At 41.2% G+C, this 26,429-nt stretch overlaps 2 protein-coding genes across 2 annotated transcripts; one reads left to right on the forward strand and one right to left on the reverse strand.

The window, feature by feature from the left end:
* Positions 1–245: 245 nt before the first annotated feature.
* Positions 246–3,382, forward strand: orc6 (origin recognition complex, subunit 6). Its single transcript, XM_064923802.1, has 7 exons — positions 246–447; positions 601–727; positions 869–1,032; positions 1,206–1,295; positions 1,390–1,499; positions 1,993–2,079; positions 2,230–3,382. Exons 1-7 carry the CDS (start codon positions 383–385, stop codon positions 2,355–2,357), a joined length of 771 nt encoding a protein of 256 aa, XP_064779874.1. The 5' UTR covers positions 246–382; the 3' UTR covers positions 2,358–3,382.
* A 99-nt stretch (positions 3,383–3,481) lies between these two features.
* On the reverse strand, positions 3,482–25,308 carry LOC135504887 (myosin light chain kinase 3-like). Its single transcript, XM_064923813.1, has 13 exons — positions 24,548–25,308; positions 15,186–15,279; positions 13,245–13,530; positions 11,971–12,509; positions 11,683–11,788; positions 10,678–10,771; positions 7,305–7,414; positions 6,940–7,081; positions 6,747–6,817; positions 6,365–6,493; positions 5,212–5,364; positions 4,205–4,340; positions 3,482–4,070 (listed from the first exon to the last, which is right to left on the reverse strand). The coding sequence occupies exons 1-13, from the start codon at positions 25,091–25,093 to the stop codon at positions 3,996–3,998; spliced, it is 2,481 nt and encodes an 826-aa protein (XP_064779885.1). The 5' UTR covers positions 25,094–25,308; the 3' UTR covers positions 3,482–3,995.
* Between the last annotated feature and the right edge of the window lie 1,121 nt (positions 25,309–26,429).

Below are 26,429 nucleotides of genomic sequence, written 5' to 3' on the forward strand. Positions count from 1 at the left end.
GAAAACAAAGTGTGGGAATACGTCTCCTATTGGCTAAATTACAGTTTACAATAGTGGTAACGCAAATATTTAGACAGCGGAGATCCAATTAATACAATGTGATGTATGTAAATATATTGTCTTTGTAAAAAAAACATCAATATATATTCTCTTTGTAAAAAAAAAAAGTGTGTGTATTCTGTTGTTATTTTCAGCAACAAGGACGCAAACAGACGTCGTATCGTCATAGCCAATAGAATGTCGAAAGATGGCTGGTGGGCGTGATGGCGTCGGACATTTTGGCGGCGAGGGTCTGGCAAGTTTTTGTGTCTGACTACTCGACTTGAGGTGTTTGTTTTTTATTCTCTCGTTGGCAGTCACGAACATTTGTTATTTACTGGAAATGGAAAAAGAACTGTTTACTAAACTTGCATCTAAAATGGGTATAACCTCTGCAAGAATTCTAAGGTGAGTCTGTAAAACGATCATATTAGCTAGCTAGTATACTTGAGACGGGACCATAGTTCAAAGCTAACGTTAGCTCGGTAACCTGCTTACCAACAGCTGTTAATATTTTGTTTCTTGATGTTTCCTAAACTCTGTTTTGCATCTATATTACAGCCAAGCAGAGGAGTACATGCGGTTATCCCTGGTTAGATGCACAGGACTCAAAAATACTACGGGTACAAGCAAAGCAATAATTTGTCTTGAGCTGGCAGCAAAATCAATGAAGTTACCCCTGGACAAAGTACGTTTTTTGTGTATTTTCTTTAAAACATTTAGCTTTGTGATGACAAGGCAACTCGCCTCTTAATCAAATAACTAAATACCATGGTATTGCTCCGCTAACGTGCCCTATGAAAACTGTCTTTGTGCTATGTTTCTTCAGGAATATACCGTCAAATTATCCGGGTTGAAAAATAAGCAGTATCAAAGCACTCTGAAGGCCATAGAATGCATGCTTGGCCTTGATTCTCACCTGGGACTCCGAGACCTTGCTGTTCAGTTTGGGTGCATGGATGCAGTCAAAGTAGCAACCAAAATACTAGAACGGTGAGGACTTGAGGAGTAGCCTCCATCTGGCCAACACAACTATTCTAGAACTCTTTTGGAAGCTACTATATTAAGCAAGTATTCTTTCATGAGCAAGATAGTCCCAAATATCGTAATAGTTTATCAATGTAAATATGTTAATTTATTAAGATTAATCCATGTTTGTGTTCCAGGTATGAAGCAAGCCTGCCTGCTGCTCAGCAGAAAGATGTGGACCTGTCAAAACCACTCTTCACTACAGCTGCTTTGAATGCTGCATGCAAGTGAGTGTTAACAGTGTTCTGTTTCTCCATATACCATTCGACCTGATAATTAATCAAATCTAATCACTATCCCCATATCCCCAAATCTCTCCAGATGCTTGAAGATCAAAGTGGACAGGAAGCTGGTCACATCATCTGGTGCTAAAAAGGGAATCTTTGACAGGCTGTGCACCCAGCTCCAGAAACTGGGACAGGACATCTGCAGTAAGTCTGCTGTCAAATGATAAAGGGGTTTGACTAACATATGGTGGGAAAGGCCAGGAAGGGCCTTTGGATTTAAAAACGTACTTCTGAGCCATAATGTTCTGTTAGCTAACGATACCTTTTTCTTGCGACATATGCTTCAGAAAGCTGGTGTGTGAATTATTGTGACCTTTTTCCATAGTGGCCATTTGTACTTTTGCCCCGGGTGTGTAGATTTTTTCTTTACTGGGTGAAAAGAGAATGTTGGTCATTCCTCTCTCCTTGTTGTTGTGGTTACAAGGGAGAGAGTGGATGTTCTATTTTAGGACTGAAAACTTGATTGGATGTCCCTATCGCGGCATACAACATGCCAATTACAAGCAATCTCTGAATGTTGTGGCTGAAATCAGTGCTGGCAGTAGGTAGAGTGAGTTCAGGTATGGCCCTCTCAGGTATGATCTTTAAGTATCTCTTGATTTTTTTTACTCTTTTTTTATTTATTTTTTTTTATTAGAAGAAGCCACTCCACTGAAGAATCCAGTTAAAATGTCACAGAAAAGACAGAACACACTCATGGAAAGTATTGAACAAAAAGAGGAAGGTAAATGTGACCAAATAACAACCATGCCAAATTCCTGATTATGTCCTTAGAAGTTTGGAACTCTTAATCTTTGCTGTTGTGCAGAATTAAAACAGTGTTGGAGGGAATATTTTCTGCAGTCTATCAAGGCCTTTTCCTCCTCTATTTCAGAGGAAGATCTGCCAATGTCTCAAAAGCAGCTGAAAGTGGACTCTGAGGAGAGTGCAACAGAGGATTACGAAGAGTGGAAGCGAAGAATCTTGGAAAATGCCCTTAAAGCCAAACAAGCCGATGCATGAAAGTTAATTTGAAATTCATTGCTGTTTATATATTAAGAAAGAGTGTCATGGCTGAGCTGATTGAGGGGAAAGGTTCTCACAAGCTTGGGCATGTGTTCAGTGAAAATGCTGTATACAGTGCTGAGTAGTGAGGCTGGAGCTTATCTTTGAATGTGAACGCTAATGAGCAGGTACAAGTCTGTTAAGGAAGCACACAGCAGCTCCATATCTGATTTATATCAGTTTTTGGAGAAGGTTAACTGAACGGGGTGTTTTGTATTAGTGTTTATTTTTTATTTGATCATTGTTTGTTTCAACCATGGTTATTTTATGCAATAAGCAAGCATGATCTGTTTCTATTCAAACAGTACATTGACTTGTCTGCCCCTCAGTGGTCGTGTGTGAGATGTACTCTTAAGAGAATTCTGCTGGTCTATGTGTTGGATTTGTTCAGTTTTAAGATGAACATTCTGTGGTGTTTTAGAAACGGCTAACTACAATTTCCCTCATTTTGTAAAATCACAATTTATGGTCGATTATAGACTGTTTTAACAGTTGGCATCTGGCATTATCAACTGTTTTTTTATTTTATTTAGACCACATTGAGTTCCACAGTATGAGTCGAATGGTTCAAATTGTTTTTGTTTCCATCTGGGATTTTAGAAATACTTAATATAAATTCTGTGTTTCGTGTAGGCTTACCCCAGCCTGACGTTTTGATAACTACACAAATCTCTCTCGGACAAGGTAATGTATCAATACTTAGCATTGCGAAAATTGAGGCAAATGTATTGATTAAAACTCACCTTGTCCGAGAGAATAACACAGCTATCAAAACGGCACGTAAAGGTAAACCTACACCGAACACAAAATGAATTAGAATTTGTCAAATTCACGATGTGAAAAATGAATGGTGGGAAAAACCATTGTAAACATTTTTGTGTTTATGAGTGTTATGACGCTTCTGTGTTGGGACTATTGACAGTAGTAGAAGTCCGTATCCTTTCGTGGCTTCACCTATTTTAATAAATTAACATTTCTAGTCATTGAGTTATTCTTGCTGATTTCAAGTGGAGGTGGGGACACTGTCACAAAACAATGCTATATGGGAACACCGTACAGTCAGGTTGTGTAGCATGCAAACAAGTGGCCTATTCAAAGCCTTCATAGAAGGAAAGATTGACAAGACAAGGCCATCTGTGTGATTGTGAAGATTCACTTATCATATTAAAATAACCCCCAAAAATAGAAAGCCTTGCGAATAATGTGTCATTGTGATGTCAACTTGATGTGCATTCAGTAAAGCAGTTCAAACATATGTCAGTAAGATTTGTCATTAAATAAACAATTACACCTAAGTAAGTAGTAGGCAACCTGCTTGAAGCGCACTGTGAGCCCCAGATAATCACCCACAGGAAGACTGCACAAAGTTGTGCACTGTACCGTATAAAAAGTGAGTAGAATACTACAGTACATTTCAATAAATGTCCATCATTGCAATTTGCATACCAATGCCAGACACTATTGCAGGTCACGTCCTGTTCTGTTGCCTCAGTCCAACTAGCATAAATGGCAGGAATGCCTGCCATGGAGGTGCAGCACGACAGCAATACACGCGAGGGCACAACTACTCAGTCTTTGACAGCAGTCTTCTCACTGCTATACAGTGTTTATGGGATGATGCTGGCGAAACCTCTTCAGCCTGTTGGCTGCAGCAACCACGTAGAAGTGTTTCTGCAAGGAAGTAGAATCATTGAATTTCGATCACTTTTTAATAAAGACTTTATTCTGACGATTCACTAACACAGATGCAACGTGACCTATGATGAGATTGCATGGGAACATGCGTAAATGGCTTCAGTTCTCACCTTCCACTGTTTATGAGCGGCCAGGTAGCGCTGGAGCTTGACTTGGGACTTGAGCCGCACCTGGTGCAATTTGGCTTTATCCTCCAGATTGTTCAGCCAGGCATGCTTCATGCAGCCAGTTGCACTGAGTCGACTGCTACAATACAGACCCAGGAGTATCAATACACACAGGTCTACAGCCCAAATGGACATTCAATCAAGAGACTTGGTTGACTATAGTTTTACACAATGTGGTACAACTCCCAAATATTGACAACTTCCAAAAACGTATTTCCACTTTCTGTTTCTAAACTTAGTTTTCAATGCCTCTGCCATTATGGGGTGAAAACATTCTCCGTAACCCATGCCTCATCTAATGTTGTTAGCCTATAATGAAATAGCTGCTGCTAACCCCTGAGATGTACCCGTTCCCTGGAAATAAAAGTAGCCTACAGAGAGAGGCTAATGATGAGCCCACTATGATCCTTTTCACCATGGCTGATAGTGGGTGTGGGGGTGAATAACACACAACTAAGTACCCCGATTAGGAATGACCAGATCGTTAATGGTGACACAGCACAGAAAGAACAACAAGGTGCCTGTTGCCATCTGCAATACGAGCTGCCGAGCTGCCGTTGTTTCCTGCCAGCTGACCACTCAGTGAACAGTCCAGTGTGGGAGTATACACAACTCACTCAGGCCCTGGCAGTGTAGTTTGCATATAATGTGACTCAAATGTGCTACTTTCTATTGACCTTCTATATCCTGTTTACTCAACTCGTTTGGATTTCATGGCACATATTCAAATAACCCATTTAGACAAATGGCCAAATGAACCATCAACAGTCTGATTGTGATTAAGTGGCAATGAGGTGCATTCAGTTGGAATATTCCTGCCTTAGGCAAACAATAGGCCTTTTCATTTGATTAAATGAGATGGTGCTCTGGCCATGATTGAGTGGAGAGGACAAAGAGGGAGAAACAATATAGATGAATAGACAATCAATTGTAAGGAAGATATGAAATACCATTTAGTTGGAATCAGCAGTCTGGTAACAAAGTCCTTAGCTTCCTCTGTGACATTCTCAAATGCCTCTGAATCAAAATCCCAGTTGGCGTGAAGGATGTTGTTCATAGTCTCTGCATCGTTGTCCCCCAGGAATGGAGACAGTCCACTCAGACTAATAAAACAGGGAGATATTCTGGGTTAGTTACATTTTCATACAGTCCTTCTATACACTGACTCATTAGAAAGACAAAGCAGTCATCAAAGTCATGATGCTACAGAGAGCTCTGCCTCAGTGCCCTGTTGCATGGAATGAAAAGTACAGGCCAGCTATGTAAATATGAAGTTTGAGAATATGAATCTTAGACCCATAACACACTTCAACACAAAAGACTGTGGGCAATGGTTACGAAGGAGCAGAAGTGTGTGCCACATTCCAGAGAAATTGAAACAAAACACACTCACATGCTGACGCTTACTCTAAATAGAATAGAATAATTCATTTAGCACCATGGAGCCCTGGGTAGTGCTAGGTATTCAGGCAAGCTGGCGGGCATAGAGTGTGACAGCCACACATTCTTATTTTGGGCAAACCCTCCTAAATCTCCTTGGACAGCTGTCAGTTTATTATCATTCATTGAATTTGCCGGGTCCTGCGAAAAAACAGACGGCCATTGGGATGCACACAGTTCATTCAGGGCCATGGTTGAGGCTGACAGGCAACGTTGCAAGGGGGCAGCAGTGGGTATGAATTTAGTCATAGCTGAACAGTGTGCTAGTGTGGGTGACACGAGACAAATGTGCATTTATAGATCGATTGCAAGCATGTTTCCGGTGGCTAGGATACCATTGGTTGACCCTTTACAACAGATCAGATCCTCATGTTACACACTGTGTCCACTGTGTTACAAGGTATGACTGATGCTGCTGCCTTGCAGAGGTGTGTGGTGAGTATATTTGTCAAGCGGAGGTGGTTCTCACTCTCTGTGTGTGTGTGTGTGTGTGTGTGTGTGTGTGTGTGTGTGTGTGTGTGTGTGTGTGTGTGTGTGTGTGTGTGTGTGTGTGTGTGTGTGTGTGTGTGTGTGAGTGAGTGAGTGAGTGAGTGAGTGAGTGAGTGAGTGAGTGAGTGAGTGAGTGAGTGAGTGAGTGAGTGAGAGAGAGAGAGAGAGACTCACAGCATATAAGTAATGACTCCCACACTCCACATGTCCGTTGGGAATGAGACAAAGTCGTAGTTGACCACCTCAGGAGCCAGAAATTCTGGGGTGCCAAAATTGACCTTTAGTTTCTCTCTGGGTCTGTACCTGAGGGGAGACAAGCACAGTTGAACTATGGGAACATAAAGATCCCACGTCTTACAACAGAGCTTCATGGGTGGAGACTCAGAGTTACAGAGATGGCCAACTTTTTACCAAGCTGTCTACTGGGTGACTGTTACCATGACTACCTCATTGGCTACTCAATTGAGAATGATGGGAAAAGGGGGATGTCAGTAGATGAGATTTGTAGATTAAAACAGTTATGGTCACTGACTGGAGAAAATACTGAGAAACATACTTTCTGGCCAGACCAAAGTCTATTATCTTGATCTGGTTCCCTGTGGAGTTGACACAAAGAATGTTCTCTGGCTGAGAGGAAACAAGGAGAGCATGTAAGAATCCTCACACCAGGGTGATACGTAATATAATTCAAATCCATGTCAAACTAACAAGTCTTGCAATATATTCTATGTATAGGTTATGCTTTTTACCTTGAGGTCTAAATGAAGAATATATTGCTGATGGAGGTACTGTACCCCCTCACAGATTTGTCTCATAAACACGATGGCATCCAGCTCTGTCAGCAGGTAGTTCTCGTCAACGATCCGGTCAAACAACTCGCCACCGTCCACACTGCAAAGACAGGGAGCTGGTCAGTGCCGGAAAAGTGATATTGTGCTACTGTGCAAGAAGCAAAGAAGAGGTGAGGAAATTAAGTGGCATAGGGGTTAATTCCACTAAAACATTGCTTTATAGCCTGGAACAGTGTTTGCAGGTCACCCACATGAAATGCAGATAGGTGGTGCTATTAGAGTTGCAATTTCTAAATACTGACTTAATGCGAATAATGACTTACTACTCCATAATAAGCGTAAGGTTTGTCCGTGACTCAAAGGCATCATAAAGCTGAATCAGATTCACATGGTTAAGTTGGTTCATCACTCCTATTTCATTCTTCACTTCCTCCTTTGTTACCCAGTGGGAGGAAGGACAGAGAGAGAGAGAGAGAGAGAGAGAGAATAAGGAAATAAGAGAAGAGAGAGCAGGAAGTCACTCAACCTCAGCAAAAAGGAAAATCACAATCTATCACATTTCATGATTCTAGAGAAAAAAAGAATCAAACTACTCTGGAGGGTGCTTATACCCATACCAATTATACGTATATGACACTATACCTTAAACATTCTCATTGAACAATGTATTATGCAGACCTGGGTTCAAATCAATGATGTATACAAACCCTGGATTGCTGATGCTATTTATTGGCCAGTGAGAGGCTTTGAAGCCACCGGTCGGCCATATTGGCACTCCCCAGTAGGCACAGTCCTCCATACGAATGAATGGAATTCTACAGTATTTCAATTAAATGTTCAAGGTCAAAATTACATGTATTTAAGTAGTTTTGCTGTTGTAGTGGGGACAGTAACATTAGTAATCTAAACAAATTCTACTATGATTTAAAGGTATACATTAAGGTGTCTGTAATATAATAAATGTTGCAAAAACAAATGTAGACATTAGTAAATGCATTTCTATAGCTTCCAAATTTTTTTTACAATGGTGGGGGAGTGACAGAATGGAGGCATGGTGGCTTCAACACAGCGCCCCCCCATCCGTCATCTAATAATGTGGCCCCAATAAACTACGTATATTGAAATTATTTAAAAGTATTTTCAAATACTTCTTTCCAAATACATTATTTCAAATACATAACCGACCTGGGCTAAATGCATGGGAGTGTATTTGAGTCAGTGTATTTGACTATTTTCAAATACATGCAAATGTATTTCCAAACACATTCCAATATTAAAATACTTATCTTTTACAATAACAATTTGTAAAAGACAAGTATTTTAATTTGGAAGTAATTGAAATATCCTAAAAATAGATTATGTTATTATTCTAGTAATAAACAAATTAAAAGTGGATGTTTCTGATATTTAGGAGTACAAAAGAGCCATTTGCCATTCTGACCAAACAGAAATGTATTACCTCTGAACAAAATGCATACATCACATATTGGACATGAGAAACATCATACTTTGCTCAGTGTATGATTGATTAAGAAATGCATTATTAATCACAAATTCAATATCAGCTTTCTGTACCAGCTTTCTGTTGTACTCATTCAATGTGTCAATAAAGGCAAGGTCAGAAGAGAAGCCAAAAATGCATCATTCAAAAAAAAATGCTTATAAAGAGAGTGTGGTGATTAGCAGGTGTAAGAGGAGGCGAAGGATGTGAAATGAATCCTGACGGGAGCCATGATGGATTTTGGGTAAAAGAGACACAGGTGCGTGCTGTGTGCGTTCTCAGCGAGTGTGTGTCTGTGAGTGTCAAAGAGAAATGGAAAGAGTAAGAATAGAAAATGTAAATATGTGTAAAAATATGCAGAAATCAATCTGCCATTTCCTGGAAATATCTTTTCAATAACCAAAAATATTGTTTTTTCAGCTGTTTGAAGCTGGTGTACAGATCCGAAATTAAAAGATGCAAATATGAAACTTACCAACGGGAAGCATAGAAATAGTGCACATAGAACAGATCTACTGCTTCTTATGCCGGGTGTACACTACACGACTTTCAAAATCCAAACATCGCTGAACCTCTCGCATTAAACAACCGCCTTTCCTGTGGTGATTTGTCTTGCTTGCCGATCTGGCACAGATGGGGTGTCACACACTACAAGATTCTTCACTTGGTCATGAGGATTCTCCACACCACCACGCTGTCTTGTGAAAACAATGACGTGATGATGTGATTAGATTATTAATGTAGCTAGAATGAGCTGTGGCTCAAAGCAGGCTCATAAAAGTTTTCAGTCAGACATTCACGCTTGCCATACAGAGTTGAAATTTGTAGCCAACATTTTGAATTCAATAACATTGCTTCTGAACTTCATAGCTGAACTTCTGAACTTTTAACATTGCTTCTGAACTTCATAACGATTTGACACTTTCGCTTTGGTCAAAGGCATGTACAAATGCATATCACCCTGCATCCCACTGCTGGCTTGCCTCTGATGCTAAGCAGGGTTGTTCATGTTCGGTCCCTGGACGGGATACCAGATGCTACTGGAAGTGGTGTTGGAGGGCCTGTAGGAGGCACTCTTTCCTCTGGTCTACAAAAATATCCCAGGGTAGTGATTGGGGACATTGCCCTGTATAGGGTGCCCTCTTTCGGATGGGACATTAAACGGGTGTCCTGACTCTCTGTGGTCACTAAAGATCCCATGGCACTTACCGTAAGAGTAGGGGAGTTAACTCCGGTGTCCTGGCTAAATTCCCAATCTGGCCCGCATACCATCATGGCCACCTAATCATCCCCAGCCTCCAATTGGCTCATTCATCCCCCTTCCTGTCCCCTGTAACCATTCCCTGTGTTGTTGCTGTAAATGAGACTGTGTTCTCAGTCAATTTACCTGGTAAAATAAATAAAATACTAGTGGTAGGCGTGGCTCCTGCTGGAGAGTCTACACATCCTGGGTGATGCGGAACAACGTTATCACCTCACTGGCTTCTTCTCTGGCGAGCTCTCATTGACCTATTACTGACCACCGTTCTCAAAAGTTGTCGTTGCACATCTCACACAACAAGAGCGTCGCAGATTTTGTGCCGATAAAATCAAACGCGTTTGAAAATATCGGGACGTCTGGGACTGCTCAAAGATGAGATCGGTAGCCCTCAGTTTGTTCCTCTGACACACTCACGTTAAATGAGTTGGTGACGGCTGCGCTCCCTGAGTAGGCAACGACATGGGGATTTTGTCTCTGATCTCAAAAGCTTGTCTGGGATAGCTAAATCAGGTCCAACATCGTGTAGTGTACTCAAATTTGGTCAGGTCACAGAAAAAGTTAGATTTTACAGCTTTAACATTGTTGCGTAGTAATTTTTTATTTTGAGATAGAGAGAGAGCTAGTGTGTGTGTGTGTGCGTGTGTGTGTGTGTGTGTGTGTGTGTGTGTGTGTGTGTGTGTGTGTGTGTGTGTGTGTGCGTGCGTGCGTGCGTGCATGCGTGTGTGTGTGTGTGTGTGTGTGTGTGTGCGTGCGTGCGTGCGTGTTTGTGTGTGTGAGTATCTCTTTAAGCTGCGGCTAGAGAATTGCTCACATAGAACCTCATAAATAAACTTGACAGGAACATAGAGAGAGGTCAGGGTGGGTGGTGAAAGGTTGGGAGTCAGAGAGAGGAGGGGTACAAAGACCACAGGTCTGTTGTTGTATATCCACTTACTCTCTCCCTCATTCCCTTTACTTTGATCAACTTCGCCGCGAGGATTAGGCCCGACGACAGTTCTGCACACTTATGGACCTGCCCAAAACGTCCCCTGTGGAAACACGGACACATATGAGTGCACAGATACTTTACATACATGCTAAAGAGACAGGTGAGAACACAAATATTTGTTCATAGACATTGATGAACACACATACGCCCTAGCCGCGCAAGCACAGTCTCAACGCGGTATTCTCAGAATCCGAGCTTCAGGTTATGCAGAACCTTTAAAATGCTAGAACTCAAGGCTACAGACACCCTGACAAAGGCACCAAAGGGCACAGACCCACAAGCAGTCAACCTTGAGGGGGTATCCTTTGCGTTGACCTCTGTCAGGGCTTTGCTGACACACTCCAAGGACCTGTTTTACTCCTCTGGTTTCATTGGAAGTACATCATCATCCGCCACACATGGAGAGTCTACTAAGCCAACTTCTTGATGTAGCGAGAGAGCGCCTCCACTCGACATGGACCACGGAGATTTAAAAAGCCCCTATGCAAATGGGAACTCAACACCTGCCCAAAATAAACCCTGTCCATGACAAGCATAAAAGAAGCCGGTGCTTATTTGCAGACTCTGTTGGGGATTAGCCATGTCTGCGTTGCCAGTTGTTCAGCTCTGCGGCTACGTACCATCTCTCCCTGCTTTGCCCGTCGCCTGCTATCATGCTATACTGCTCAGTCTGTCAGTCTGCTAACCTTGTTTATCTGCTAACGCTGCGCCTGGTTACCGCTGCTGCAGCAAACGGCTCCTCATGTGTTTTCTACGTCGCTATTGTCAGCCAACATCATTGGGTAGACCTGACAGTGTGCTTATAACAGTAAAATAACAGTTGGCAACCCTCACTTTCAGTAAGTATGTTGTGGTTTGGGGGGGTATCAATAATGTGAATAATATATGCGACACCACAGTCTTATGTGTACGGTAAACACATTCTCGTTGCCCTGAAGAATTAGGACTCACCCTCCGAGAACCTCGTTAGGCTTTACAGCGTAATAAGAACCCATCGGGACTTGCTTGGCACTCACAATGCGGTGCTCAAAGGGGGCGGGCAAGGGTGGGCAGTCATCTGGAAGAGAAGAGCACCGGAGCATGATTTATTATATGCTTGGTGGTATGGGTAATGATCTGTGGACCTATTGGAGGACTGACAGACCATGAGGAGCAAATTTCATACTGCATTTCACCCAGTAACATACCGTTGTCCAATCCATATTGTGCTGAAATTGACATTGATATTGCCCTTCTCACCTATGACCAATTGTTGTGCATCCAGAGCTGCCCCCTGTGCAGTTGCTGTAGGGTTTTTAACAACTAAAGGGGGAGTTGGCTGAGGGATAACTGGTTCCGCAGAATCTTTCACTGTCTCAGACTCTGGTTGAGGCGGATCAGGTTTTCGCTGCTCTGTGGCCGACACCGGCTCAGGCTGGACCTGAGGGACCATCGTTACTGACTCTGGTTCCGCTTTGGTGACCACATCCAGTGGGCTTGTTAGCGCACTGCTGTATGGGGTTGGTGGTGTTACAATGATAACTGGCTCACGAGGACTGACCGCAGCCTTTGTAAATTCCTCTTCCGGGAAAGTGTCCTCCTTGGAAGGAAGAGGGAGACTTTCAGCGGCTTCCCCCGGGGGTTGCTCTGGCGGTTGCTCCGGCGGTTGCTCTTCAGTGGTGGAGGTAGGTGGCTGAGATGCAGTGGGTTCTGGATCTGGTGGAACCTCTGTCTCCTTAACGTTGACGTACTGACTGTCTAACTCACTCCCCACCGAAATCAAGGTCACATCAGGAGTCCTAGCAACACAGTAACATTACAAAACAGTCAATGTTTGAACACAGACCTACACTTTTTCTTCATTAATGAAACAGAATATACATGTAACTAATGAAAACAAGGTGACGGCAATATATTAGGTTACATTTTAGATTGTGTTTATTAGTCACATATACAGGGATGCAGATGTAATTGCAGGGTACAGTGAAAATATTATGCTCCGGGTTCCACTACTGCAGGTCAAAATATGGATAGTAACAATAAAAGTTATAGGCTATGAGTAGAGATAGATGCTGATTTTCATGTTAAGTACCCCCATTCTTGCTATACCACATAGTAGGCATGTACAAATTGGCAACAGAAGAACCCTTTGATGTTCTGTATTCCCTTTAGCATGTACCTCATGTTGCTCACCCTACTCACCCTACTCACTAGTGAGAGCCCACTGCCACTTGAAAACCTTTCACTAGAGACATGAAAAGGCAGCAGTGGGGTTTATCTTGAGGATCATTTATCATATCCTCCCGTGCTTTCACATTTCTAGCTGAAAGTGTAGGTCAGTGTGTGCAAGTGCTTTGTTATCTCTTCAATGACAATTGACGTCAACTCAACAGCTCCACCTGTCACACTTTTCATAACCCTGTTGGGAGTAATGGTGCTGCTATTTGTTGACAAAAAAAGCACTTAAATAAAAAGAGAGATTGCCCTTTGGAATTCTGGTATTTTCTTTTGGTTATGAATCAGTGACAGCCTACCTCCTCAGCTCAGAAAGCACTTCGATGGTGACCTCCACCTGAGCTACGACCACATCAGAGGCGAAGGTCTGGACTCTGGTGGGCTCTCTGCTCTTTAAGGTGACCTCTTTGGGCTTGCGAGAGCCTTTACTATTGGTAGATTGGAATAAGGCCTCGTCGACTGCAGGGCCCTCTGTGAGAGCTTCTGATAACCTGCAGGGATCATGCTCAGGACGATTTGGGACTTCCACTTCATGGTCTGTGGACTTCGCTTCCTTTACAGTGAGTTCTGCCACCGGCTTGTCACCTGTGGGGAGAACAGCAACAGACGTACGAGAAGAAGTTAGCTCAAATAATCACTAATTTACTTTTAAATTAACAGGTGTGCCTTGTTTGTTAAAGACCAAGTCCATATCATGGTCAAGAACAGCTCAAATAAGCAAAGAGAAATGACAGTCCATCATTACTATTAGACATGAAGGTCAGTAAATCTGGAAAATTTCAAGAACTTCAAGTGCAGTCGCAAAACCCATCAAGCGCTATGATGAAACTGGCTCTCATGAGGACCGCCACAGGAATGGAAGACCCAGAGTTACCTCTGCTGTTAAACAAATCAAAATCAAAATATATTTTAGATTCATCAAAGTAGCCACCCTTTGCCTTGACGACAGCTTTTCACACTATTGGCATTCTATCAACCAGCATCATGAGGAATGCTTTTCTAACCGTCTTGAAGTAGTTCTCACATATATTGCACACTTGTTGGCTGTTTTTCTTCACTCTGCGGTCCAACTCATCCCAAACCATCTCAATTTGGTTGAGGTCGGGTGATTGTGGAGGCCAGGTCATCTGATGCAGCACTCCATCACTCTCCTTTATCGTCAAATAGCCCTTACACAGCCTGGAGATGTGTTGTCATTGTCCTATTGAAAAACAAATGATAGTCCCACTAAGCGCAAACCAGATGGGATGGCGTATTGCTGCAGATTTATTCTAAATAAATCATGGAAAGTGTCACCAGCAAAGCACCCACACACAATCACACCTCCTCCTCCATGCTTCACGGTGGGAACCACACATGCAGATATCATCCGTTCAGCTACTCTGCGTCTCACAAAAACACGTCAGTTGGAATCAAAAATCTCAAATTTGGACTCATCAGACCAAAGGACAGATATCCACCGGTCTAATGTCTATTGCTCGTGTTTTTTGGCCCAAGCCAGTCTCTTCTTCTTACTGGTGACCTTTAGTAGTGGTTTCTTTGCAAAAATTGAACCATGAAGGCCTGATTCATGCAGTCTCCTCTGAACAGTTGGTGTTGAGATGTGTCTATTACTTGAACTCTGTGAAGCATGTTTTTGGGCCGCAATCTGAGGTGCAGTTAATTGCCGATTTCTGAGGCTGGTGACTCTAATGAGTTTATCCTCTGCAGCAGAGGTAACTCTGGGTCTTCCTTTCCTGTGGCGGTCCTCATGAGAGCCAGTTTCATCATAGCGCTTGATGGTTTTTGCGACTGCACTTGAAGTTCTTGACTGTCATTTCTCTTTGCTTATTTGAGCTGTTCTTGCCATAATATGGACTTGGTCTTTAACAAACAAGGCACACCTGTTAATTAATTTAAATGCATTCCAAATGCAAGCTGGTTGAGAGAATGCAAGAGTGTGAAAAGCTGTCATCAAGGCAAAGGGTGACTACTTTGAAGAATCTCAAATATAAAATATATTTTGATTAGTTTAACACTTTTTATGGTTACTACATGATTCCATATGTATTATGTCATAGTTTTGATGTCTTCACTATTATTCTACAATGTAGAAAATAGTAAAAATAAAGAAAAACCCTAAACTTTTGACTGGTACTGTATAAATGATATTTGATTGATTAATTGATTGATTGATTGAAAAACAACTGAATTTTTTAAAATCAATGCCAACCGATAACACAGAGACAAGTCCAGCTTACCTGTGGCGATTCGTAAGCCCTCCTCTTGGACCTGAGTCCCCTGGTCGCAAAGAGTGACTTTAGGCTTTATGCTGCTATCTTCTGATTTAGTTTTCTGAGGGAAGAGAACATCCTTCATATATATTGTTCCTTACTACTTCCTCACATTCAGGTCTAACAATCCTTCTTCCACCAATGTGGTATAGTAGCTCAATTCCAGGAGTATGTATGATATCAAGTTTGAACAAGAAACCGCGTATAGCAAACAGGAGAAAGAAAAAAACAAGTTAAAGGCTGGAATATCTGATCTAAATGTTTGTTCACATCCACTCATCCACTAACATCCACTCACATCCACTCATCACCACATTGCCAATACTTCAGGCATGGACTTGAGGCATGGAGAATGATTGAGGCATGGTCTTTTTAGTATTAATGATGAACTAGTGTGACATATTTGAAATGACAACACATAACTGATAACAGATGCCTACTGGGCCGACTCAGCTGGACTCTGTTAGTAGTTTACTCTAAGCCATGAGCAACTGGGAGATGCCAACAGGGGATCTGGCCTGGAAGTACACCGCAGGGTCATAGCATGGGTGGGCAACTGTGTTCGCACGGCATACCTTACTGGCTCTCATTAGAGTCCATCTGTCTGCCTAACGCGATCAGACTATTTACTAACACTGAATTTAACTACACTATCTCCACCCCCCAAAAAAGATCTACATTTCAATCTATTAATCAAATGTATTTTATAAAGCCCTTTTTACACCAGCAGTGACAAAGTTTTTTTTTGTGAGCCTCAAACCCTTAAGAGCAAGCAATGCAGAGGCATTAGCACAGTGGCTAGTAGCCCTTGACTGTCAGTTCCATTTCATGGCACATAAGAGTCATTGGACGAAGGCGTCTTCTGTAAGGAGGATTTTTGTCCAGATCCGCGACCTTATCTTTCATTTAATAATTTTCCAAAAGCAGAATGAAATCAAATGTTATTTGTCACATACACATGGTTAGCAGATGTTAATGCGTGTATAGTGAAATGCTTGTGCTTCAAGTTCCGACCATGCGAGGTTAAATTGATACTCACTTTTTTTGGGTTAGGGTTCCAACAAGGCCATATTAGGTTACAGTGCTTGTTTACCGAAAACAGACGGTAGACAGAGTGAACTACCTGTGCTAATTTGCTAGCTGCATCTTCGAACAGCTGTGTGCAAACGGAAGACAGACGCCACAAACGTGTTGTCACTGAAAAATAATGTTGGCTGCAACTGTGTTAATACAGGTTAAAACACTGTATAGTAAGTGTGTATTTTGAAGTGATGTGAAAGTAAAGGATTTATATTTCTAGAACTTTACCAAAATAGAGACTCGATTCATGTTTAGATGGAGTATTTGGCTGTTTTGGATTCTAGAGCCAATTCGCCCTTTAAACAGAGCATGGAAAAGGACAAAGGAGTAAAGTTAGCTCCTTTAGTCCAATATTGGGCTAAGTGGCTCCTCTTCTGGCTGTACCAGGTAGAGATTTAAGAGTACTTGTGTGGCCATTGAGGCCACATTGTTTTACAAGACTTATATTGGTGCTATATCTGAGTGTTTAACACCTTTTCTGTCTTCGGAATTGGGTCATTTTAGGGGATTTGAATCTGAATTGGCTATCCCTGGCCTCAATGCATATGCATTGATTTTAAACTCACTCAATCGATCTCAAAACCCACATGGCGAAAAGTGAAAATTCCTGTTAACTTGATTGATTTAATTCTTACTAACCCGCATAAATATTTGTCTAGCGGAGTATTTACACATGATATCAGTGATCATTGTCCCATAATATGTATTAGAGATACAAAACAGCAAAATACTAATTCTCATTTAATTAAGAAGACACATTTTAAAAAGTTTTCCCCTCAAGGATTTTTACATGACATGTTCTACTCTGATTTAGCCACCGTCTCCTGTATGCCTAACCCTGAGTTGGCTCTAGAAAATGTATCCTCCAAATGTATTCCTCTGGCACAGTGGTTCTCAAACTTTTTATAGTCCAGTACCCCTTCAAACGTTCAACCTCCATCTGCGTACCCCCTCTAGCACCAGAGTCAGCGCACTCTCAAATGTTGTTTTTGCCATGATTGTAAGCCTGCCACACACACACTATACAAGACATTTTTTAAACTTAAGAATGAGTATGAGTTTTTGTCACAACCCGGCTCGTGGGAAGTGACAAAGAGGACCAGGGCACAAATAAATATACATGAATCAATAATTTTGCTCTTTATTTAACTATATTACATATAAAACCTTATTTGTTCATCGAAAATTGTGAAAAACTCACCACAGGTTAATGAGAAAGGTGTGCTTGAAAGCATGCACTTAACTCTGCAATGTTGGGTTGTATTGGAGAGAGTCTCAGTCCTAAATCATTTTCCACACACAGTCTGTGCCTGTATTTAGTTTTCATGCTAGTTAGAGCCTAGAATCCACTCTCAAAAAGGTACATGGTTGCAAAGGGCATCAGTGTCTTAGTGTGATTTGCCAAGCTGGATGCTCTGAGAGCAGCCCAATCCAGAAATTTGGCAGTAGCTTCTGATTAAATGAAACTTTCACAGAACCGCTTGTTGCAATTTTGATGAGCCTCTCTTGTTCAGATATTGGTAAGTGGACTGAAGGCAGGGCCTGAAAGGGATAATGAATCCAGTTGTTTGTGTCATCCATTTCGGGAAAGTACCTGATGTTAATTATTTGATTAGGCTACCTGTAATTTGACATTGTGTTGTTATTTCGCTGATGGTTTAATTTTATTTTTGGCAGTGAAACGATGCTACTCAGGCAAGAAAAAAACCTCACCCAAATGTATAATCCCGTTGGAAAATATAAATGGGCTGTTTGAAAATGTGAAGAAGATTTTTTAAAACATTTTTACAATTGAAAAATTGTATTTTTGAAAATGTGAATCACGTTTTTATTTGGCGTACCCCAACGGCATTGCGTGTACCACCCCCAGTTTGGGAATACCTGTTCGGGCAGATAAACATGCCCCTTTTAAACAATTCAGATTCAAAGATAGCTCAGAAGAAAACCAAGAGTTAGATCTATCTCAGCTCATTCAGGTGAGAAATCAGGCCTGGGCCAAAGTAAGGAAAACTGACTCTGTAGTGGACTGGCAATCTTTGAGGCAACTGAGAAACAGATACTATCTCGATTAAGAAAGTTTAGTCAAGCTACTTTCTAAGCTCTATCTCTAACTCTGCTGGTGATCATTTTACATTTTGGAAAACAGTAAATGCTCTGAAGTGTACAAATTCCTCTTCATCCCTGCCTAAACAAGGTCTGTCTGACTCTGGCATCATAACTGTGAAGAATGGGATAAATTAGGCTTTTAGTCCTAATTGTATCTTGACAGGATTTTTATTTTAGAGAAATGGTGGTTTAACTGACCCTGGTCAGTCAATCTACTGCTCTTCTCTTTGCCAGCCTCTAGCTCCACTGAGGCTGATATGCTTGATCCATTTTTTGCTGCAGCTCTCTGCCGCCTTGATAGCTGAATAATTAACCCAGATTTTTTACCGGACTGTTATATCTGGTACTATCCCCAAGGTTTAGAAGACAGCCCATGTACTCCCCCTTCACAAAGGTGGCCTTATTTCGAAACGTTCTTGCCCAGCTAAAATATCAGCTAAGATCTTTCTTATCTTTGAAATGCAAATGTACATCAGTCAGGTTTTATACCCAGTCATGATGTGGTTGACTGTATGGATAAAAGGTAACATTGTGCTGCCCTCTTCATTGACCTGTCAAAGGCTTTCGATACTGTTGATCACTCACTGCTAATTCAGAGGCATTCTTCAATTGGCCTAGACCAGGCTGCATGTAACTGGTTAATAAATGACTTGACAGATGGAACTCAATGTGTATCTACTGGTGGTGTTAAATCAGGATAATATGAAGGGTGTCCCGCAGGGTTCTGGGCCCTGTATTTTTTTACTGTTTACATTAACAATATTGACATGTCTGTAAAAAATTGTAACCTGCACTTGTATGCCTATGATACTTTTGTGTATGCTTTTGCCCCCATGGATGACCATGCTCTACCTGAACTACAGGCTGCATTCCTTGTATTACAGAAAAACTGTATTGCCCTGAAATTAACATTGCAGGTAAAACTAATTATATATTGTTTACATTTACGTCATTTAGCACACACAAGACTTACAGTAGTGAGTACATACATTTTTTAGTGGCCCCCCCCATGGGAATCAAACCCACAACCCAGGCATTGCAAATGTCATTCTCTACCATCTGAACCACACAGGAGGATGGATAGTCACTCGAGTCTAGAGCATAAAAATAACGATTTAAGCATATGCACTTTTGATGGTGTCCATATTGATCGTGTCCCGGCTTATACATATCTGGGCATCTGGATAGATGAAAAGCTGTCTTTTAAAAAGCATATTGACCAGTTAGTTAAGAAGCTGAGAATAAAAATGGGCTTCTATAGAAATAGACCCTGGCTCTTGCTAATTAGTAGAAAGCAGATTATTCAGTCGACGTTCCTATCGGCCCTAGACTATGGCGACATGATCTATGTCAGGGGTGGGCAATTTGCTAGGGATGTAGAAAAAGTGTGACACCAATCGGGCCCTCGGAGGACTGGAGTTGCCCACTCCGGATCTATGTGAACGCAACTGCCACTTCATTAGAGCCACTAGATGCAGTTCATCATTACAGGGAACAGTTTTAGTGCTCATCACTCCATTCTCTACCAGAAAGTTGGTTGAACCTCTTTGATATCGCGTAGGTTGATACATTGCTATGTCTTAATTTATAAAGCCCTTTTACAAAAGGTCCCACTGTCGCTAACATCTTTACTAAACTTTAGACATGCGAGTTACCACATCCGGTCTCAGGGATAGTTAACTCTGGAAATGCCTTTGGTCTCTACTGAGTTAGGTAAATCAGCTTTTGGTTTTCCTGCATCTTATTTGTGGATCAATCTTCTAAATGTTCTTTAAATGTAACGTTTGGATGTCTCTAGGACAATTCAGAAAGATGATTGAGGACCTTATTACTGATGAATGTGTTTGTTTTCTATCACCATGTTATTATCAAGATCGGGTTTTGTATGCAGCCTGTTGTCAAAAATGGATGGGATTAGGATTTGGGCTAAATCAACTGATGCTGATGTAATTGTGTTTTCTGAAACCTGGCTCAGCAAGTCTGTTTTTGAGAAGGATATTTGTATAAGTGGTTACAATGTTTATCGCACTGATTGGGTTAAGAAAGGTGGGGGTGTGGCTATATATGTAAAAATCTAAATTCCATGTAAGTGTGGCAAAGTCTGAAACTATTTGTAAACAGTTGGAATTTCTTGCTTTCAATGTTGAGGTTTCAAAGGGTCTCTCTATAACTGTGATTGGCTGTTATAGACCCCCCCTCTGCTCTCTATAACTGTGATTGGCTGTTATAGACCTCCCCTCTGCTCTCTATAACTGTGATTGGCTGTTAGAGACCCCCCCTCTGCTCTCTATAACTGTGATTGGCTGTTATAGACCACCCCCTCTGCTCTCTATAACTGTGATTGGCTGTTATAGACCTCCCCTCTGCTCTCTATAACTGTGATTGGCTGTTATAGACCTCCCCTCTGCTCTCTATAACTGTGATTGGCTGTTATAGACCTCCCCTCTGCTCTCTATAACTGTGATTGGCTGTTATAGACCTCCCCTCTGCTCTCTATAACTGTGATTGGCTGTTATAGACCCCCCCTCTGCACTCGGTGATGCATTTTCTTATGTGACGCACCTCATGTCTACACTTCTTTACAGTGAAATGATCTCAACTGGTGTTGGTTAAAGCTGGTGTCTGATCATTTAAAAATGTTTTGTAATTCTATGAATCTTACCCAGTTGATTAACTCACCCAAATCATAAATGCCCAGATAAATCTACCGGGATTGATTTTATATTGATATTATTTGATTATTGATTGATTATTATTTGATATTGACAAATGTTCCACATAAATATTCTGCGGTTGGTGTTTTTTGTAATGATTTTAGTGACCATTGTGCTGTTGTTGCTGTTAGAAATACTAAGGTTCCTAAGACAAACCCACGTTTTATTCGTCAGAGAAATTTGAAGTGTTTTAATGAGCAGGCTTTCTTTCATGATTTGTTTTATTTTGACTGGAGCATGATTGAGCTTATCCCTGATGTGGAAACTGCCTGGAAATTCTTTCATGATGGTTTTTCCCAAATAGTAAACAAACAAACAAACATACCCCATTCCGCAGGTTCAGGGTTAAAGGGCGGGATAATCCATGGTTTTCTTCTGAGCTGTCTTGTATTATTCACAACTGTAATCTAGCCTGGGCTAAAGCAAGGAAATCATGTTCTGATGCTGATTGGCTTATTTTTAGGCAGTTATGAAACAAGTTTTCTTTTCTTCTCAGGAAGGCCAAGTCTGAATATTTTATGTCTGTTACCACTGATAACCTGAATGACCCTAGAAAGTTCTGGAAGGCTATTAAGTTTATGTCTGGTAACAGTAATGTTAATGAATTACCGTCATGTGTTTTGAAGGACTCTGTTGCTATATATGACAAAACTGAAATGCTGAATTGTTTCAATGTTCAATGAGCACTTTGTATCATCTGGTAGGCTGTTTGATTCAGTGTCCTCTGTCTCTGTACAACCCTGTGTGGATGAACCAGTGAGAGCTGGTCAAACTTTTAGCTTTTTGCCATTCTCAGTGCAGGTGGTACATAAAGCCCTGAACTCCTTAGATCAGAGAAAGCCTGCAGGTCCTGATCTTTTGGATCCCTACTTTTTAAATCTGGCAGCTGATTTCATAGCTGAACCACTTACATCTCGGTTCAATCTAACCCTGGAATGTAATGAAATTCCAAAGATCTGGAAATCAGCATTTGTCCTACCACTTTTAAAAGGGGGAGATCCAAATATTTTAAATAATTATAAGCCAATCTCAAAGCTCTCACCCCTGGTGAAAATACTTGAAACCCTTGTAAGTGAACAGCTAAAAGAGTTTTTATTTACTAACTCTATTTTATCAATGTACCAATCGGGCTTCAGGAAGAAGCATTGCACAATTACAGCAACCATGAAGGTTTTAAATTATATCACTGAAGCGATTGACAAAAAACAGCACGGTGTCTCACTTTTATTGATCATTCTAAGGCTTTTGATACAGTTGATCATGCTATACTAAGGCAGAGATTGTCGAGTGTAGGTTTTTCGGAGCATGCAGTTGCATGATTTGCTAACTATCTGTCTGATAGAACTCAGTGCACTCAATTTGATGGGCTTACGTCTGTTAAATTGTCTGTCTTGAATGGTGTGCCCCAAGGCTATGTACTTGGTCCTCTCTTATTCACTATTTATATAAATGATTTAGACAAAAAATGTCCAAAATGCACAAATTCATTTTTATGCTGGTGATACTGTTATTTACTGTTGTGAATCGTCTCTTACAAAAGCTTTCCAGAACATGCAAACTGTTTTTTATACTGTTCAACATACCTTGTGTCAATTGAAGCTTATCCTCAATATTGACAAAACTAAACGAATGGTGTTTTCTAAAGCAATAAATAGACCTCTGAACCTTTCACATATTACTACCTGTCAGGGCAAGGAGATTGAGGTTGTAACCTCATAGAAATATCTTGGAATTTTAATTGATGACAGCCTCTCTTTTAAATTGCATATTCAACAACTTACACAAAAATTGAAGCTGAAATTGGGATTTTATTTTAGGAATAATGTTTTTCTTTTGAAGCCAGAAGGAGGCTAGTATCAGCTACATTTATACCTTTACTAGACGATAGGGATATTTTATATATGAATGCTTCTGCTCAGTGTTTGAGATCAATTGACACTCTTTACCATGGCACTTTGAGATTTATTTTAAACTGCAAAACCCTTACGCACCACTCCACGTTATATACCAGGGTTGGCTGGCCTTCTCTAGTCACTCGTAGGCTCAGTCACTGGTATACTTTTATTTACAAAGCCATTTTGGGTTTACTACCTTTTTATTTGTGCATTTTTATTGTTCAGAAATGTGGTGGGTACTCTCTTCGTTCGCTGGACTTTATCCTGCTAACTGTTCCAAATGTCCGAACTGAATTTGGTAAAAGGGCATTTATGTACTCTGCGCCATCGTCTTGGAACACCTTACAAAATACTTTTAAACTGGAAGAACTTGTCCCGATTGGTGTTTTTAAATCACTGATGACGGATTTTGAGGCTGATTCCCTGACCTGTCAATGTTTTTAATTTGCTGTTTTATACTCTTGTGAATTCAATGGTTTTTACTAGATTACTTGTAGTTTTTCATGTTGTCTGTCTGTAATTTTTTTGTAATGACTTGGTGCTGCCTATCTTGGCCAGGGCGCTCTTGAAAAAGAGTTTAATCTCAATGAGCCCTTCCTGGTTAAATAAAGGTTAAATAAATAAATAAAATAAAAATTATTTTTACTTGCATTTTGTATTTATATTTTGTAGTGTGTATTTTCTGTAATTTCTATAATTCAGTACTCATCTGTAAAAGAGACCTTGGTCTCAGTACGACTCAAATAAAATAAAGGTTCAATAAATAAATAGAGATCCTATTGAATTACTATTCTAATTCCTAATTCTATGTTCAAATGAATAGATGACCAGCATTTCGTTCCATCTGCCTTCTAATAGTTTGTTAGTAGGCTACTTTATGTTGTAGCAAACATTAGTATTTAATGTCAAGATTATCAAGATGCCAGTGATGAGATTCTTCATACATTATAATCCAGATTATTTACGCTAAATTGTCATGAGTTTGGGGGAAAAGCATACAGTCAGTGGAACAAATCCCTCTCACTTCATTTTCACTTTGGATTTTATGCTAGCAAACAGCCTTGTCTTGACAGTAACATGATTGAAACAGCTCACATTGTTTCCCAACAGCTGAAGAAACATTTTAGAGACAGTCAGACAGTGACACAGATCGCCAGGTTCAGTGACTTTGCACAAGGCTACTCTGTAGCAACACTTTGCACTGGGGATTTCAACGGACATTTTGCTGGACAAACGCCCACCTTCAACTTACACTTCCTCATGATGTTAGGTCATTTGAATGAGAAGTATTTAAAAGTGTAAGAACAAAACAATGATAGTGTACACTGTACACTATAGAGAATGCACTGCGCTCTTTACAATTATTAAATTAAGTGGGTAAGGGTGAACCGGAGAGTCATGGCTCACAAAATAAATGGAAGCAGATGTTAATACCATAACTCAAAATAACTCAAACATTTTTAAGCACCTAAGGACATCACATTTAATGAAATGGCAAAGATGTGCCAGCCTGCTTCAGGATGACCTCACTGACCTCCTCTTCCTCTTGGATGTACATTAGGCCCTGTTTCCTCCAGGGTACGATGCCTTTCAAGATGAACTCCACTATCTTGGAGCTTCGGAAGACTCCCCCCACGTATCCCCAGAGCTTGTCCATGGCCGAAACCGAGCTCTCTATTCCCTCAATCTTTTCCCGTTGCCATTTACCCTCCTGCTGCAGGTTCTTCAGCAGCGCCACAGTCTCCCCACACAGTACCTTGACCTCCGAGAACAAAGAAGGGTCCCCTCCACCTCCGCGAGAGCCCCTGTCCCTGTCCTTTCTGAGCTGGGCCAGGTCCTTCTCCAGCGTCCCCATGCCCTGGCACACCATGTCCAGCCTCCTGAGGACCTCTGTCTGGCTACAGGCTATCTGCTTCACCTTCACCTCCAGATGATTCAGCTTGACCTCCATGCCTCCCAGGCTGTTCAGCAGGCTGTTTGTTGGCTTTTTCATTGCTCCAGAAGGGGCCCCAGCATTGTCCAATTTACCTCCCTCGTACATCTTGGCAATGCAGGAGGCCAATGTCTCTGGTTTACTCATAGTTCCACGAAATTCCACACAGCGGGGAACAAGTGTCAGGTGAGACAACGGAAGCTGTGCTAATCCACCTTGCTCCAAGCTGCATTGGATCTATTTTAGTTGAAGCTCCCGAGGTGTTGTTGTTCCTCTCCCATACAGGCAGCTCTGTCGGACCCTGTTGTCTGTATGTGCCAGAGACATGACACCACTTAAATAAACACCAACTCTTCGCTATCTTATCTTTCCACTTGTCTCCCCCCTCCCCTCTCTCTACCTCTCTGTCCTAAAGTTTTTATATAGTAGCCCCGCCACTGCCAAAATTCCAATGGCCGCTTGACGTCACCAAAACATTTAAACTCAACCTCAGAAGATGCTATTGACTGGTGGGCATGCACGGAATGACCTTTTGATTATGGCCTTTTGCCAGTATTAAGAGAGAGATGTTGTGAGCTTTGAAAATGGTGTTGTTTTAAAATGTTGACCCATTGTCATGTTGCCGACCCATTGGGATGTACAGGTTGTTTGTTTGCTTGTTTGCTTGTTTGTTTGTATATGTTTTAGTGTGTTTACTGGTGCTGATAGAGTGAAGTGAACCATTGGTGGATCTAAAGGTTCTGGTCCGCCCAGCACAACTTCTCTGATTGGGCTGTCCCCCATCATCGCTCAAAGGAACGTGACTTGACATTGGCTGACACCTCCCTTTAAAAATAAACCTCTGTAGACAGAGGAATGATGATGAAGTGTAAGCAGGAATCTAAGTAGTTGCCCTCTCCCTCTGGTCCAGGGTAGGGGAGACTGGGGTTGGTTGTCTCGTGGGTTGGTTGTCACAGTGCTTGTTACTCCCAATCTAGAGTGTGCTGTGTAATAATTTTAAGATTCAAATGTGTGAATTCTTTGAAAGAACTCAACCACCTAGTCAATTCATGTCAGCGTGACAAAACATTGAGGTGAGTGGAATGTATGTGTTTCTCACAGATCAAATGAAAAACATAAAGTATGTCTTGTTATTTTAGTTTATAAATGTTTGAATTATGGGATTATACATGAAAAATTATGTTTATCAAAAAGAGGGAGAGCTATTTCAAACCTATTTCTGAGTTGCTAAGTCAAGCCATGTGGTAACGAGCATTGGTGGGGTAGTCACTATTAACTCCATTGTAACCATACTGTTCGGGGACATTGCCACTGCCAGTATACAATATATCCCAAGCTATTTTGTGCTGTTGCTATAAAGACATCCCTTCCCAGTAAAAACGAACAACTTTGGCCGACATATCAAAATGTGTTGGGAATATGTAGTGTGGAGAGCGTGTGCAGATTGCGAAGACGTCACCGAGACATCAGAATAGAATGTTGA

This window comes from Oncorhynchus masou, chromosome 2 (genome assembly GCF_036934945.1).
Source record: "Oncorhynchus masou masou isolate Uvic2021 chromosome 2, UVic_Omas_1.1, whole genome shotgun sequence".
NCBI lineage: Eukaryota > Metazoa > Chordata > Actinopteri > Salmoniformes > Salmonidae > Oncorhynchus > Oncorhynchus masou.